The sequence below is a fragment of the Panulirus ornatus genome, chromosome 42 (assembly GCF_036320965.1).
Source record: "Panulirus ornatus isolate Po-2019 chromosome 42, ASM3632096v1, whole genome shotgun sequence".
NCBI classification, from domain to species: domain Eukaryota; kingdom Metazoa; phylum Arthropoda; class Malacostraca; order Decapoda; family Palinuridae; genus Panulirus; species Panulirus ornatus.
In genome coordinates, this window is record NC_092265.1 from 24,041,351 (window position 1) to 24,060,130 (window position 18,780).

Below are 18,780 nucleotides of genomic sequence, written 5' to 3' on the forward strand. Positions count from 1 at the left end.
AATATGTTCACCCCCTTTTTTAATAAATTCCACTGCAATACCATCCAAACCTGCTGCCTTGCCGGCTTTCATCTTCCACAAAGCTTTCACTACCTCTTCTCTGTTTACCAAATCATTTTCCCTAACCCTCTCACTTTGCACACCACCTCGACCAAAACACCCTATATCTGCCACTCTATCATCAAACACATTCAACAAACCTTCAAAATACTCACTCCATCTCCTCACATCACCACTACTTGTTATCACCTCCCCATTAGCGCCCTTCACTGAAGTTCCCATTTGCTCCCTTGTCTTACGCACTTTATTTACCTCCTTCCAGAACATCTTTTTATTCTCCTTAAACTTTAATGATACTCTCTCACCCCAACTCTCATTTGCCCTCTTTTTCACCTCTTGCACCTTTCTCTTGACCTCCTGTCTCTTTCTTTTATACATCTCCCACTCAATTGCATTTTTTCCCTGCAAAAATCGTCCAAATGCCTCTCTCTTCTCTTTCACTAATAATCTTACTTCTTCATCCCACCACTCACTACCCTTTCTAATCAACCCACCTCCCACGCTTCTCATGCCACAAGCATCTTTTGCGCAATCCATCACTGTTTCCCTAAATACATCCCATTCCTCCCCCACTCCCCTCACTTCCATTGTTCTCACCTTTTTCCATTCTGTACTCAGTCTCTCCTGGTACTTCCTCACACAAGTCTCCTTCCCAAGCTCACTTACTCTCACCACCCTCTTCACCCCAACATTCACTCTTCTTTTCTGAAAACCCATACAAATCGTCACCTTAGCCTCCACAAGATAATGATCAGACATATATATATATATATATATATATATATATATATATATATATATATATATTTTTTTTTTTTTTTTTTTTTTTTTTTTATACTTATGGTGTGGGAGGCAAGTTGTTAGAAGCAGTGAAAAGTTTTTATCGAGGATGTAAGGCATGTGTACGTGTAGGAAGAGAGGAAAGTGATTGGTTCTCAGTGAATGTAGGTTTGCGGCAGGGGTGTGTGATGTCTCCATGGTTGTTTAATTTGTTTATGGATGGGGTTGTTAGGGAGGTAAATGCAAGAGTTTTGGAAAGAGGGGCAAGTATGAAGTCTGTTGGGGATGAGAGAGCTTGGGAAGTGAGTCAGTTGTTGTTCGCTGATGATACAGCGCTGGTGGCGGATTCATGTGAGAAACTGCAGAAGCTGGTGACGGAGTTTGGTAAAGTGTGTGGAAGAAGAAAGTTAAGAGTAAATGTCAATAAGAGCAAGGTTATTAGGTACAGTAGGGTTGAGGGTCAAGTCAATTGGGAGGTGAGTTTGAATGGTGAGAGGCTGGAGGAAGTGAAGTGTTTTAGATATCTGGGAGTGGATCTGTCAGCGGATGGAACCATGGAAGCGGAAGTGGATCATAGGGTGGGGGAGGGGGCGAAAATATTGGGAGCCTTGAAAAATGTGTGGAAGTCGAGAACATTATCCCGGAAAGCAAAAATGGGTATGTTTGAAGGAATAGTAGTTCCAACAATGTTGTATGGTTGCGAGGCGTGGGCTGTGGATAGAGTTGTGCGCAGGAGGATGGATGTGCTGGAAATGAGATGTTTGAGGACAATGTGTGGTGTGAGGTGGTTTGATCGAGTAAGTAACGTAAGGGTAAGAGAGATGTGTGGAAATAAAAAGAGCGTGGTTGAGAGAGCAGAAGAGGGTGTTTTGAAATGGTTTGGGCACATGGAGAGAATGAGTGAGGAAAGATTGACCAAGAGGATATATGTGTCGGAGGTGGAGGGAACGAGGAGAAGAGGGAGACCAAATTGGAGGTGGAAAGATGGAGTGAAAAGGATTTTGTGTGATCGGGGCCTGAACATGCAGGAGGGTGAAAGGAGGGCAAGGAATAGAGTGAATTGGAGCGATGTGGTATACAGGGGTTGACGTGCTGTCAGTGGATTGAATCAAGGCATGTGAAGCGTCTGGGGTAAACCATGGAAAGCTGTGTAGGTATGTATATTTGCGTGTGTGGACGTGTGTATGTACATGTGTATGCAGGGGGTTGGGCCATTTCTTTCGTCTGTTTCCTTGCGCTACCTCGCAAACGCGGGAGACAGCGACAAAGTATATATATATATATATATATATATTTTTTTTTTTTTTTTTATACTTTGTCGCTGTCTCCCGCGTTTGCGAGGTAGCGCAAGGAAACAGACGAAAGAAATGGCCCAACCCCCCCCCCCCATACACATGTACATACACACGTCCAGACACGCAAATATACATACCTACACAGCTTTCCATGGTTTACCCCAGACGCTTCACATGCCTTGCTTCAATCCACTGACAGCACGTCAACCCCTGTATACCACATGACTCCAATTCACTCTATTTCTTGCCCTCCTTTCACCCTCCTGCATGTTCAGGCCCCGATCACACAAAATCTTTTTCACTCCATCTTTCCACCTCCAATTTGGTCTCCCTCTTCTCCTCGTTCCCTCCACCTCCGACACATATATCCTCTTGGTCAATCTCTCCTCACTCATTCTCTCCATGTGCCCAAACCATTTCAAAACACCCTCTTCTGCTCTCTCGACCACGCTCTTTTTATTTCCACACATCTCTCTTACCCTTACGTTACTTACTCGATCAAACCACCTCACACCACACATTGTCCTCAAACATCTCATTTCCAGCACATCCATCCTCCTGCGCACATCTCTATCCATAGCCCACGCCTCGCAACCATACAGCATTGTTGGAACCACTATTCCCTCAAACATACCCATTTTTGCTTTCCGAGATAATGTTCTCGACTTCCACACATTTTTCAAGGCTCCCAAAATTTTCGCCCCCTCCCCCACCCTATGATCCACTTCCGCTTCCATGGTTCCATCCGCTGACAGATCCACTCCCAGATATCTAAAACACTTCACTTCCTCCAGTTTTTCTCCATTCAAACTCACCTCCCAATTGACTTGACCCTCACCCCTACTGTACCTAATAACCTTGCTCTTATTCACATTTACTCTCAACTTTCTTCTTCCACACACTTTACCAAACTCATTCACCAGCTTCTGCAGTTTCTCACATGAATCAGCCACCAGCGCTGTATCATCAGCGAACAACAATTGACTCACTTCCCAAGCTCTCTCATCCCCAACAGACTTCATACTTGCCCCTCTTTCCAGGACTCTTGCATTTACCTCCTTTACAACCCCATCCATAAACAAATTAAACAACCATGGAGACATCACACACCCCTGCCGCAAACCTACATTCACTGAGAACCAATCACTTTCCTCTCTTCCTACACGTACACATGCCTTACATCCTCGATAAAAACTTTTCACTGCTTCTAACAACTTGCCTCCCACACCATATATTCTTAATACCTTCCACAGAGCATCTCTATCAACTCTATCATATGCCTTCTCCAGATCCATAAATGCTACATACAAATCCATTTGCTTTTCTAAGTATTTCTCACATACATTCTTCAAAGCAAACACCTGATCCACACATCCTCTACCACTTCTGAAACCGCACTGCTCTTCCCCAATCTGATGCTCTGTACATGCCTTCACCCTCTCAATCAATACCCTCCCATATAATTTACCAGGAATACTCAACAAACTTATACCTCTGTAATTTGAGCACTCACTCTTATCCCCTTTGCCTTTGTACAATGGCACTATGCACGCATTCCGCCAATCCTCAGGCACCTCACCATGAGTCATACATACATTAAATAACCTTACCAACCAGTCAACAATACAGTCACCCCCTTTCTTAATAAATTCCACTGCAATACCATCCAAACCTGCTGCCTTGCCGGCTTTCATCTTCCGCAAAGCTTTTACTACCTCTTCTCTGTTTACCAAATCATTTTCCCTAACCCTCTCACTTTGCACACCACCTCGACCAAAACACCCTATATCTGCCACTCTGTCATCAGACACATTCAACAAACCTTCAAAATACTCATTCCATCTCCTTCTCACATCACCGCTACTTGTTATCACCTCCCCATTTACGCCCTTCACTGAAGTTCCCATTTGCTCCCTTGTCTTACGCACCCTATTTACCTCCTTCCAGAACATCTTTTTATTCTCCCTAAAATTTACTGATAGTCTCTCACCCCAACTCTCATTTGCCCTTTTTTTCACCTCTTGCACCTTTCTCTTGACCTCCTGTCTCTTTCTTTTATACTTCTCCCACTCAATTGCATTTTTTCCCTGCAAAAATCGTCCAAATGCCTCTCTCTTCTCTTTCACTAATACTCTTACTTCTTCATCCCACCACTCACTACCCTTTCTAAACAGCCCACCTCCCACTCTTCTCATGCCACAAGCATCTTTTGCGCAATCCATCACTGATTCCCTAAATACATCCCATTCCTCCCCGACTCCCCTTACTTCCATTGTTCTCACCTTTTTCCATTCTGTACACAGTCTCTCCTGGTACTTCCCCACACAGGTCTCCTTCCCAAGCTCACTTACTCTCACCACCTTCTTCACCCCAACATTCACTCCTCTTTTCTGAAAACCCATACTAATCTTCACCTTAGCCTCCACAAGATAATGATCAGACATCCCTCCAGTTGCACCTCTCAGCACATTAACATCCAAAAGTCTCTCTTTCGCACGCCTGTCAATTAACACGTAATCCAATAACGCTCTCTGGCCATCTCTCCTACTTACATAAGTATACTTATGTATATCTCGCTTTTTAAACCAGGTATTCCCAATCATCAGTCCTTTTTCAGCACATAAATCTACAAGCTCTTCACCATTTCCATTTACAACACTGAACACCCCATGCATACCAATTATTCCCTCAACTGCCACATTACTCACCTTTGCATTCAAATCACCCATCACTATAACCCGGTCTCGTGCATCAAAACCGCTAACACACTCATTTAGCTGCTCCCAAAACACTTGCCTCTCATGATCTTTCTTCTCATGCCCAGGTGCATATGCACCAATAATCACCCACCTCTCTCCATCAACTTTCAATTTTACCCATATTAATCGAGAATTTACTTTCTTACATTCTATCACATACTCCCACAACTCCTGTTTCAGGAGTATTGCTACTCCTTCCCTTGCTCTTGTCCTCTCACTAACCCCTGACTTCACTCCCCAGACATTTCCAAACCACTCTTCCCCTTTACCCTTGAGCTTCGTTTCACTCAGAGCCAAAACATCCAGGTTCCTTTCCTCAAACATACTACCTATCTCTCCTTTTTTCACATCTTGGTTACATCCACACACATTTAGGCACCCCACTCTGTGTATATATATATACACACACAGACACATACATATATACCTATGCACACAATTCACACTGTCTGCCTTTATTCATTCCCATCGCCACCTCGCCACACATGGAATACCATCCCCCTCCCCCCTCATGTGTGCGAGGTAGCGCTAGGAAAAGACAACAAAGGCCCCATTCGTTCACACTCAGTCTCTAGCTGTCATGCAATAATGCCTGAAACCATAGCTCCCTTTCCACATCCAGGCCCCAAACAACTTTCCATGGTTTACCCCAGACGCTTCACATGCCCTGATTCAATCCACTGACAGCACGTCAAGCCCGGTATACCACATCGATCCAATTCACTCTATTCCTTGCCCGCCTTTCACCCTCCTGCATGTTCAGGCCCCGATCACTCAAAATCTTTTTCACTCCATCTTTCCACCTCCAATTTGGTCTCCCACATCTCCTCGTTCCCTCCACCTCCGACAAATATTTTCCTCTTGGTCAATCTTTCCTTACTCATTCTCTCCATGTGCCCAACCCATTTCAAAACACCCTCTTCTGCTCTCTCAACCACGCTCTTTTTATTTCCACACATCTCTCTTACCCTTACATTACTTACTCGATCAAACCACCTCACACCACACATTGTCCTCAAACACCTCATTTCCAGCACATCCACCCTCCTGCGCACAACTATATCCATAGCCCACGCCTCGCAACCATACATATATATATATATATATATATATATATATATATATATATATATATATATATATATAACACGAAAGTGCACTTGGGAACTTATCGTGTTTCATTTTCCCCGTGGACTCTTAGGAATATATATATGAGAGTTGGAGTGAGAGAGTATCATTAAATTTTAGGGAGAATAAAAAGATGTTCTGGAAGGAGGTAAATAAAGTGCGTAAGACAAGGGAGCAAATGGGAACTTCAGTGAAGGGCGCAAATGGGGAGGTGATAACAAGTAGTGGTGATGTGAGAAGGAGATGGAGTGAGTATTTTGAAGGTTTGTTGAATGTGTTTGATGATAGAGTGGCAGATATAGGGTGTTTTGGTCGAGGTGGTGTGCAAAGTGAGAGGGTTAGGGAAAATGATTTGGTAAACAGAGAAGAGGTAGTGAAAGCTTTGCCGAAGATGAAAGCCGGCAAGGCAGCAGGTTTGGATGGTATTGCAGTGGAATTTATTAAAAAAAAGGGGGTGACTGTATTGTTGACTGGTTGGTAAGGTTATTTAATGTATGTATGACTCATGGTGAGGTGCCTGAGGATTGGCGGAATGCGTGCATAGTGCCATTGTACAAAGGCAAAGGGGATAAGAGTGAGTGCTCAAATTACAGAGGTATAAGTTTGTTGAGTATTCCTGGAAAATTATATGGGAGGGTATTGATTGAGAGGGTGAAGGCATGTACAGAGCATCAGATTGGGGAAGAGCAGTGTGGTTTCAGAAGTGGTAGAGGATGTGTGGATCAGGTGTTTGCTTTGAAGAATGTATGAGAAATACTTAGAAAAGCAAATGGATTTGTATGTAGCATTTATGGATCTGGAGAAGGCATATGATAAAGTTGACAGAGATGCTCTGTGGAAGGTATTAAGAATATATGGTGTGGGAGGCAAGTTGTTAGAAGCAGTGAAAAGTTCTTATCGAGGATGTAAGGCATGTGTACGTGTAGGAAGAGAGGAAAGTGATTGGTTCTCAGTGAATGTAGGTTTGCGGCAGGGGTGTGTGATGTCTCCATGGTTGTTTAATTTGTTTATGGATGGGGTTCTTAGGGAGGTGAATGCAAGAGTTTTGGAAAGAGGGGCAAGTATGAAGTCTGTTGGGGATGAGAGAGCTTGGGAAGTGAGTCAGTTGTTGTTCGCTGATGATACAGCGCTGGTGGCTGATTCATGTGAGAAACTGCAGAAGCTGGTGACTGAGTTTCGTAAAGTGTGTGAAAGAAGAAAGTTAAGAGTAAATGTGAATAAGAGCAAGGTTATTAGGTACAGTAGGGGTGAGGGTCAAGTCAATTGGGAGGTAAGTTTGAATGGAGAAAAACTGGAGGAAGTGAAGTGTTTTAGATATCTGGGAGTGGATCTGGCAGCGGATGGAACTATGGAAGCGGAAGTGGATCATAGGGTGGGGGATGGGGCGAAAATCTGGGAGCCTTGAAGAATGTGTGGAAGTCGAGAACATTATCTCGGAAAGCAAAAATGGGTATGTTTGAAGGAATAGTGGTTCCAACAATGTTGTATGGTTGCGAGGCGTGGGCTATGGATAGAGTTGTGCGCAGGAGGATGGATGTGCTGGAAATGAGATGTTTGAGGACAATGTGTGGTGTGAGGTGGTTTGATCGAGTAAGTAACGTAAGGGTAAGAGAGATGTGTGGAAATAAAAAGAGCGTGGTTGAGAGAGCAGAAGAGGGTGTTTTGAAATGGTTTGGGCACATGGAGAGAATGAGTGAGGAAAGATTGACCAAGAGGATATATGTGTCGGAGGTGGAGGGACCGAGGAGAAGTGGGAGACCAAATTGGAGGTGGAAAGATGGAGTGAAAAAGATTTTGTGTGATCGGGGCCTGAACATGCAGGAGGGTGAAAGGAGGGCAAGGAACAGAGTGAATTGGATCGATGTGGTATACCGGGCTTGACGTGCTGTCAGTGGATTGAATCAGGGCATGTGAAGCGTCTGGGGTAAATCATGAAAAGCTGTGTACGTATGTATATTTGCGTGTGTGGACGTATGTATATACATGTGTATGGGGGTGGGTTGGGCCATTTCTTTCGGTTGTTTCCTTGCGCTACCTCGCAAACGCGGGAGACAGCGACAAAGCAAAAAAAAAAAAAAAAAAGAAATATATATATATATATATATATATATATATATATATATATATATATATATATATATATATATATATATCATTGATAAATCTCTTAACTTAGCAAAGAAATCATTTTATAGAGTTGAGCCTAAACCTCCCATTGACACCAAGAATCTTTTAGTTCTCCCTTTTAATAATTCTACTTTACTTCCCATGTTGCTTAAATCCTTTAATGTAATTGTTGCCCTCAGCAACAACAATACTATAAAGAGTATCTTAGGAATTTACCAGAAAATTCTCCTGGGTGCATCTATAAAGTGCCATGTAGAAATTGTGATAAGTTTTAAGTTGGGCAGACTTGTAAGGATCTTTCTGTTAGACTTAAGCAACAAAAATATAGTATAAGAACGGGACAAGAATCAAATGCCTTGTTTAATCACGTTAAAAACTATGATCATTGTACTGACTCGAGTAATGCCATCTCAGTTATTAACTCTATTACCACGAGAAATAACATTGAATCATCTGTTATCAAATACGCAAAGAATTATAATCTTAATATCAGTGATGGTCTATACAAATTAGATAACTTTATTGTTGGTAAAATTTGTAAAATGATAAGTTTATGATACGCTCGTTGTCTGTCTTGGACAATCGTATGTTTACCAAATGGCGTCCTAGCTACGTCTCTTCGTTGTACATCAACTGACTTGTTATACTTCTCTCCTGTGTCTCCCCTGATGATGTGATTATTACACGAAAGTGCACTTGGGAACTTACGTGTTTCATTTTCCCCGTGGACTCTTAGGAATATATATATATATATATATATATATATATATATATATATATATATATATATATATATATATATATATATATATATTATCCCTGGGGGTAGGGGAGAAAGAATACTTCCCACGTATTCCCTGCGTGTCGTAGAAGGCGACATAAAAGGGGAGGGAGCGGGGGGCTGGAAACCCTTCCCTCTCGTTTTTTTTTTTTAATTTTCCAAAAGAAGGAACAGAGAAGAGGGCCAGGTGAGGATATTCTCTCAAAGGCCCAGTCCTCTGTTCTTAACGCTACCTCGCTAACGCGGGAAATGGCGAATAGTTTGAAAGAAAAAAAAGAAAGAAAGATATATACATATATATACAGTGTTTACAGCAGAAGGTGGTGAAGAATAATAAGAAAAAAGAAGGAGCAAGAAGAATCCAACAAGGGACAGGTTTATGGATACCAGTGAGGAAGAGGGAAGATAAATGAGAAGGAGGAAGAGGTCTAGAGGACGAGGGAAATGAAGGAGTCGTACAGGACAGATGTTGAAGGACTCACCAGTGCTGATGGTTGGGAAGGCGACGACGAAGCTGGAGATGGAGGTGATGAAGAACAGTCGCCACTGCCAACGCCCGAACTCGCCTACCTGACTAAGGATGGCCTGGAAGGCCTCACTGCTGCTGTCTGGCCCTTCTTTCACCTCGCCCATTTTCCTCAGTTCCTCCTCTTCCTCTTCCTTAGGGGCGTTCGGGCATATCTTCAAACCTTTCTCACACTGTTCTGGCGAGCTGGTCTCCATCATGGCGTACTCCAACTTCGAGCAGATTTACTGTTGTTGCACCTGTTGTTGATGGCTGGGTTGAGCTTTCGACAATATGTTTCTTTTATGAATTTTTCATCATCTTCTTTTGTTATTACTTACCATTCATTTTTAGCGTTTTCCATCCCATTTCATACCTGGCTGTACAGTCACCTTATGACTTCCCAATAGTTTTTGACCATTTGAACTTCGGTGTTGTTAGCTACAGCTTAACTTTACCAGACTTTTGCTTTTTGAACACTTGCTCACAATGTCACGCGCAACAAGGTAGCGCCAGGACAGACTAAGAATGGCCTTATTTGCTCACATCCACCCTCTGGCTATCATGTATAATACACCGAAACTAGAGCCACCGAAGCTCCAAGCCTTTCTGTAGATGCTCGAACCACTTCGTCCCACTGACAGCACGTCGCTCCTTGTATAAAACACGAGACAATTCATTCTACCTCATGCACGGTGCACACCCTTCCGCACGTTCATATCTTAAAACACCTTTCACTCCATCATTCCATCTCAAATTCGGCCTCTCCTTTCTTGGCCTCTCCACTTCCTACACATATAAGCCTCTTCTCACTCATCCTCTCTATATGTCCAAACCAATGCACCACACTCTCTCTTCAGCTCTCTTAACCATACTCCTTATACTGCTACACCTCTCTCTTAACCTATTACACCAAATCTTGTCCTCAACCTTTCGTTTCTACCACATGCACCTTTGCTGCTATGTCCACTCCCAGGCATCTAAAACACTTCATTCATTTCCTCTGATTTTTCCCCATTCAAACACATCTAACCCGTCCCTCTATTTTGCTAAACCTAATAACCTTGTTTTTATTCGTATTTACACTGAACTTTCTCCTTTCACGCTCTCTTCCAAACTCAGACACCAACTTCTGCAGTTTTTCTTACTAATCTGCCTCCAGTGCTGCGCCATCATCAAACAACAACAGATTCACTTTCCAGGCCCTTCATTTCCTACAGACCATACGTATACTCGCACTTCTATGGATTTCATTAGTTTTAATTATTTTTACTGTATACATTTGTGTATCTCAGTTACATTTGTTGTGTTCTAGAATTATGTAATTTATTGTATTGCACTTCGAAATACTGTCAATTTTTGATAACATGCTCAGACTCAACTGAATGTGGATTACGTTTCTCTGTCTCTTTCAAATACTGTAATATTAAAGGTAATAATCGAAAACTTTGTTTACTGATTACATTACGCATGAAACTTAAGATATGATTAATTTCTTATTAAGTCTTCCAAAGACACATTTGAAGACATAAGAAAAATGGTCGTTTCATCTTGTCAGCCCATAAAACACGTACATGCTCTTTATGTAAACGTGTTTGCAGTTTCAAGACAATGATTTTCATGTAACATATGACAAATATTCTTTTAGTAAAATCACATATATTATCAGCATTGGGTTTCACTGCAAAATTATAGATATGAACAATAGCCTATCTTCCTGTTTTTGGCTAATTGTCTTATAAACTCCGAACTCTGATCTGGTAATTTCTTTCACTTTAAGTTCTCGTTAGCAGGATATATACAGGCGGGATTTCAGCCAATGACGGGAGAGAATCGCTGCTTGAGGTGAGGAGCAGGAAAGCCACCTATACAATTGCAAGGATCCACTCGTACAGCACCACACACACACACTCTCCTCCCTCTTCACTGCTCACGCTACCTTCTCATGTGTCTTCCCCTGACGATACTGGCTGTCTGGTGGCTGGACAACTCACCAATGAGTACGGAGCCCAGTGGTCGTGGCACACACCCAACCAAAATCATGCCAACTACGTCTAACTCATACCACACGCAACCATGTCTCCTTCACTCCATGCAGTGGGTGGCACACAAACAAACTAGGCAGCAGCCTAGCCATGCTCTGAATCATTTAAGTTCAAGATCTCAGAAGCTTTTTTCTTTTTGACTATGAAAGTTCGTTCTACTTAATCCATTTAGGGCAAACTGGTAACTGGTTTCCTTAGTTCACATGTGTGAAACATCTCTAGATGTTCCATCGGTTTTGCTAAAGAAACTAGTATTATGTATGCTGCTCATTTAGACATGAATGAGCTACACTCGAAGAAATGACCATACAAAAGTAGTAAAGAGAATTCCTATTACAATGGTGCTTCACAGTTCCATGCTTAGCGAACATTTGTATATATTTTGCTGTTAAATCTCAACCATTCAATCTCAGCCAATAATAATTATAATTGGTGACGCTGATGGTGAATAGATTACGGGAGGACAATGACCATTATTGAAGTATTTGTTTTGTTTGTTATACAATATATTTACAATTATACTTTAAATCATCACCACTTAGTTAAAAGTCCATTAATGGATTTAACTCATTAGAAGTGTAAAAGACATATTTCCGCTACAAACACACAGATTTGCTCAATTTTTCTAGGCCTTTACACTTTAGTTCTTAAATTCGTTTACAGCAGAGAGGAAATATTAGAGAATTTTTTGTCTTTGATGAATATGAATTTTAGGCAAACACAGACCAGCATAAATTTTGTTTGCACTTTATGTCAAAAGGAACATTAGTATGAAACTTTGCTTCTCGTTAGGTTTCTAAACAAGGCTCGTAAATTCTCTGCCTTATGTCTCAGAATGCTAATGGTTGCCCTATGCAGGATGGTTAAGGGTTCCCAGTGATGTTACGAGATACAAGCGGGAGCACACCCAAAGGGAGGGGACGCTGTACATCACTAACTTGTGTTCATCGCTTATATATATATATATATATATATATATATATATATATATATATATATATATATATATATATATACACAATGATCACAGTTTCCCACGTCAGCATGGTAGCGCCAGGAACACACAAAGAAAGTCCGCATCCCCTCGCATCCATTCTCAAGCTGTCATGTGTAATGCACCAAATCCACAGCTCCCTATCCACATCCAGGCCCCACAGAACTTTCCATTGTTTACCCTGGACGCTTCACATGCCCTGGTTCAGTCCACTGACAGCACGTCAACCCTTGTCTACCACACCGTCCCAATTCCATCCCGTGCATGCCTTTCACTCTCCTGCATGTACAGGCCCCGATCACTCAAAATCTTTTTCACTTCGTCCTTCAGTCTTCAATTTGGTCTCCCGCTTCTCCTTGTTCCCTCCATCTTTGACACATATATCCTCTTTTAAAATCTTTCCTCACTCATTCTCTCTACGTCCAAACCATTTCAGCACACCAACTTCAAGTCTCTTAACCACTATTTCTTATTACCACACATCTCATACGTTTTCATTACTTACTCGGTCAAACCACCTCACACCACACGCTGTCCTCAAACACTTCATTTCCAACACATCCACCCTCCTTCGCACAGCCTTATCTTTAGCCCAAGCCTGGCATCAACATAAAATGTTGGAACTATCATATTTTTCTTCCCAGGTAACGATCTCTCTCTCTCTCTCTCTCTCTCTCTCTCTCTCTCTCTCTCTCTCTCTCTCTCTCTCTCTCTTTCCACTTATTCTTATGTTGGATGTTTATCTGGCCCAGTTTGATAACTTCCTCAGGATACTAAAATAGAAAGCCATGAGGGCTGGCTCTTAGTAACGCCAGCCTAGTCTGGAGTTGAACACTTGCCCAATCCATTTATAGTTAACGCCGAGCCATACTGCATTGTTTTGTCCAAAATAAAGTCATGTAGTAATTTCATAGTGTCTGCACCGCAAGCTAAAGACAATTAGATTGTAATCTCTCTATATATATTCTCTCTGATCATGTCCATGATTTGTGTAACCTACCATAAATATCGTTAATAGGCGCGGTTTCCTCTAACTTCGTTCTTTGTGAAAAGAACAAAACACGCCATTCTAAACTGAATATCAAAAAGTTTAAGCTGAATCAACAGTACACAATTTTCTTTCTACTCCAAACAAATTAGTTTGCTTGCTCTCAGAACTCGTTTTATGAATTCACTGCTAAAACGTAAAGTCCTCTTGCTATACTCTTAATAGATTTGTAAGTATGCAGTGTAAAAGTATATTTACAAACCATAACTTTAAATGTATTTGTAATTCGTCTCTGTCAGAGAAAATTACTGACTCCATATACTTATCTCTTGGACAAGAGCCATTGCTCAGGGAAAGCGTGTATAGTTTTAGAAAGACTATTCTAATGATGCTTAATGTCGATAGGCTAACAACTTGGGGAACCGAACAATTGTGCGGGACAGATGAATGACTAATACACACCTACAAGCTATAAGGTTAGTTAAGGGTTTGTTAACCTAGAACTGAAATAGCAGAGTTCTGCATCTTGCTACATTGTCTGATTGTTAATGCCCAGATCTTCACACTAAAGTGACTGACTGATTTCGTCATTCAATTTCCTATTGCATGCCGCGTCGATTATCTTAAAATACCGTAAAAAGCATTTTGATTATGAACGTTACGTAAAATTTACTTCAATCTCATGTTTTCATTTGACGTTAAAGTGTGTGGTGGGAAGCTAGATGAACCATTCCCCCCTGACTATACTTGCACATACACAAGAACCGTGAAGCTATGGTTCTACTTCAACCCCCTGTACCATAGTGATATCTGGCAACCATACGATGTTTGTTTATATGAGGGAGACTTAAATTCCTGTATGTTGAGGGAGAACGTTTTTCATAATGTTGACGTGTCTTTTAACTTTGTATGTTTGTATCATGTCTCGAGTGTGTATATACATACACACACACCAGCCTAAACCAGGTTGTATGTGTGTGTGTGTGTGTGTGTGTGTGTGTGTGTGCGCGCGCGCGTGTGTATACGTGTGTGTGTGTGTGTGTGTGTGTGTGTGTGTACGTGCGTATACGTGTATGTACATGTGTGTGTGTGTGTGTGTGTGTGTGTGTGTGCGCGCGCGCGCGCGCGCCAGGGAAATGAATTTAATTTTATCATCCACCACCAGGTAAACAGGCCTTGGGCAGATTAACAATGAATTCGCCTGACTCTCGTAAGGATATGTATCAACATTAATGGAAAAAAAATGCTTAATATTTAAAACGTAGGAAAAAATTAAAAATATAGATATACAAAAATTCCAACAGAAAGCCAATATTGGAGGACAATGCACAAAATGATCACAAAAGTTCAAAATGAGGCAGACTGCGGTGGAGACAGAGAAACACTGGCTCTCTTTGACTCTCTCTCTCTCTCTCTCTCTCTCTCTCTCTCTCTCTCTCTCTCTCTCTCTCTCTCTCTCTCTCTCCGCCACTAAAGGAAAACTACAGAAGACAACTGAGCGATTGGCAACATTCTGTTGATCTTGTGTATAACATACCTGACAGCCAACCACAACGCCACAGGTCTTGGCAAAGGCTTCATCTCTTAAACCATCTCAGTTTCCCACGGAGCAAATCTTCCTCTGACAATTTTCAGTCTATATTTACATGACCTATTATCCCGTGTAACTTACAACATAAAAGTCATTCTATACACGTACTAAATCGAATTCGCAACATCGTAACACCACAGCAGCAACAGCAAACATTACGGCACTACATCGCACAACTAAATGAAATAGCTCCTCCAGAACAACGTCTGAAGCTCAAAATCAGTCGTTCATTTAAACCCAGACAGACACGGAACCCAACCTTCACCTTTCAGTCACCATGTGTAAGCAATAACTCCCGTTCAGCAAAACAACTGCTCTAGACATGTAGTTTATGCACATGACACACTCCCCACACACCAAAAACATCAACAAGAAAACAACACATATTAATGGCCTCAGGGCATTAATAAAAACCAGATTTGCTCATGAACCCCTTAGTATTCTCTACATTAATCCTCTCCATCCTAAATTTTATAACAATGCACTCGGAACAATCGCTGGCTACCGAAGAACCACAAGCACTCGGCGCCACACAAAAAACATCCTCCCAAAACAATCCAACCAGACGAGTTCGGCAATCATTTGCTTTGCAGCAACACCAGACCACTCCCATCCAAACTACTCCATAACTAGCCACCGATCCATAAAACAAAAAAGCTTACCCCTTTACTCACACATCCCCGACCCCACCCCCCCCCCCAACCCCAACAAACATTGACAAAACACACACACGTGACCCTACACTAAACAACCGCTCTCGCTAATGTTTTTCAAACGTGTACCGCCACCCCCGCAGATGCAATCGTCCGACGTACGCGAGTCACCTTCCCCACAAAGACAGGAAGAACTACTTGGGCAGGAGGTGAGTGGCTGTTATAACGCCCAACTCAAAGGGATCCCTTCCGTAGGGCTCAGGAAGTCATCCGCGTCCTACAAGTGACAAACTTAAGGTCAAAGTGTGGTGATTTTGTGTTAGTGGGGGAGCACAGAGCAACAAAGAAGGAAGTATACAGTATGGAGGGTGCATTCTACGTCATGTAATACACTGGATTTGTGTTTGTAATGTTGGAGGGGTGGGTGGTGTCCTTAATCTTGATGACAAGGGGTTACTCATATGTTTCTGGAGAGTGCATTTTCAAAATGCTTGTTTATCCGATGAGACTGTTTCAGACTGGGTTGAGTTATTTTGGTATGTGTGTGTATATATGTTTTGTCAACATCGTGTTTGCTTGGAGAGGAAAGATGTGTGAGCATTTGGCTTTCAAGTATGAGGCAGCGGTTAGCTTTTTATTTCTATTTAGAGATTGATAGATGATAATGGACTGTTGTAAAGCTCTGGGTACCAGGGAAATCGAAAGATTGTGCTGGACTTATTTTTGTTTGACTTTACAGGTGTTTAATACTTGGTGTTCTTTGGCTGCCAGTATCTATTCTGGGTTCTCTGTTTTGTTTCATTTATATCACTGTTAAAATTGTTTTGACAGGGTGGACAACCAGGCTGGTGAAATGTAGTTTAGGGTGGACTTGATGAAGTGTTCGTGGAAAATAATAATGATCCTTATCCTTATCTAAATCTGTTGCCATTAAGTGTTGGGGAGGGGGGGATTTAGTTCCTTGGAAGGTGAATAAAGCTTTACTAGTTTTTTCAAAAGGGATAGGACACTTAATGAACATTTTTGACCAAATAGTTAACATCAATCATGAACAAATACTAGTTGTTCAACTTGACCTAGAAAAGATTTAGCCACAGCATACCTCTAAAAGGCATTTGAATGTAAATCTTCTGTCATTCTTCTTAGAAGTGTCTAATGTACTGGGTAACAATAAGGAACACTTCATTTATCAGTGTTTGTCACTTTCTTAGATTTCTCATAAAAGCCTAATGCAGAAGGTGAAGGCTCTTGAAACTAAAGAGTTATCATTGATGGAGTAGAATATAATTAAGGATTACTCCCAACTGGTGGTATTCCTCCCTTAATCCTCACATTCATCATTTTCTCCCTTTCATGAGACCCCACCTAGCTCATGCTGAGTAGTTTTTGTCACAGAACTTTGGAACGAACAAAGGTTCTCTGGAACGTAAGCAGAAATTTGGAAAAACTAATACCACACTAACCATTAGAATCTTGCTATTCATAAAGAGAGAGTGAGAATATCAAAATAAGTATTTCCTCCAAGAGAGACTGTGAGGAAGTAAAAGTTCAGATAATGAAGGAACTGAAAACAGAGAAAAAATAGGATACTAAAACGAATTAACTGAGACAACTCACAACAATAATTTTCAACAAAAAGATTTGAATTATAGAATGAAATTTCAAGTATTGTTTTTCATAGAATATTCAATGCAGATGGAGTAAGCTGCCAGTAATATCTTTAGCACATCTTCCATGGAAAATTTCAAACAGGATGAATCTATACAAGATTAATTTTGATTGGGTATTTACAGGTGCTGCAGTGATGGGGCTTAGAAACTTTAATACAGTTTTTGCTAATGTTTTACCATATTTGCAGTTGCTAGCATAAGGATAGTTTTTAACTTCAGCTCATAGATTAACATCTGATGCTTAGAACTCTTCCTTGGCAATGTCAATGTCATCCATCTCAGGCTTTATGGAAAAATCTGGAATGATTCTGGCCAGACTTAGACACTTGCAATCTTGCACATTACAGTTTCTACATCATTGCAGTCTTCCTGCTCCACTCCTTCAGAACTACTAGACTCCTTTACTGTTAAGCTATACAACAAATGGTCCTCATACATTTATTGGCAGGATATCACCATGTCATACTGGCAATTACAGTGGCAGGAAATAAGGCATATCTGATTATCCTTGCAGAGGAAGCTTTGACCTGAGTGAAACTAGGCATGTGCTTTCTTCCTTTATGAAGTTTTATGTGCTGAAATTAATAATCATCCTAGAAGAAGTTTTCTGGCACACTGCAACATTCATATGGTCTCTCTTAAGTGCTGCAATAAACCACTTCTCAGAAGGTCTTTTGTCACTAAGCATTTATGTGATTTCTTTCCTGTATGGAAAGTTGTATGCTTCATTAAAGTACCTTTATCTGAGAAGGCTGTTTGACACAGTGGACATTTACATGCCTTTATTTCAGTGATGTACCAAAGCACTCCATGGGGAGGTCTTTAAGCACTGTAAACATTTGTATGCCTGTCTTCCTATATGGACAGTAATGTGCTGCACTAAACTACTACTACTACAAGAGAGGCTTTTTTGGCACTGTGAATATTCATATGGCTTATTTCATATAAGCTTAGTCATATGCTGCATTAAATGACCCTTTGGGGAGAGAGCCTTTCAATAATGTGGACATTCACATGGCTTCTCACTTGTATGAGTAGTTATATGACACATTAAAGTCTTCTCTCTGGAAAAGGTTTACTGGCAATGTAAACAGTCATATGGCTTCTCTCCTGTGTGAACAGTCATGTGCTGCACTTAATAACTCCTATGGTTGAAGAACCTTTTATAATGTGAACATGTTTTTGGGTTTCTTCACCAGATGAATAGATATGTGCAGCAATAAAGTTCACAACCAAGAGGTTTATGGTGCTGTGAACAATCATATGGCTCCTCTCCTGTATGAAAATTCATGTGCTACACTAAACTGCTTGTCTGGGAGAACTTCTTGCATTCTGATCATATGTATGGCTTTTCCCTTGTATGAACCTTTGTTACAATATGTCTCTCCTCTAGAGAAAGTATTT

At 41.2% G+C, this 18,780-nt stretch overlaps 1 protein-coding gene across 1 annotated transcript in view; it reads right to left on the reverse strand.

The window, feature by feature from the left end:
* Window positions 1–11,433, reverse strand: part of LOC139761979 (organic cation transporter protein-like) — a 34,314-nt gene extending 22,881 nt beyond the window's left edge. Inside the window, exons 1-2 of the mRNA XM_071686737.1 lie at window positions 11,375–11,433; window positions 9,413–9,695 (exon numbers count right to left, since the gene is read on the reverse strand). Of these exons, the coding sequence (XP_071542838.1) occupies window positions 9,413–9,656 (244 nt within the window). The 5' untranslated portion in view covers window positions 9,657–9,695; window positions 11,375–11,433. The remainder of the gene's footprint in view (window positions 1–9,412; window positions 9,696–11,374) is intronic.
* Between the last annotated feature and the right edge of the window lie 7,347 nt (window positions 11,434–18,780).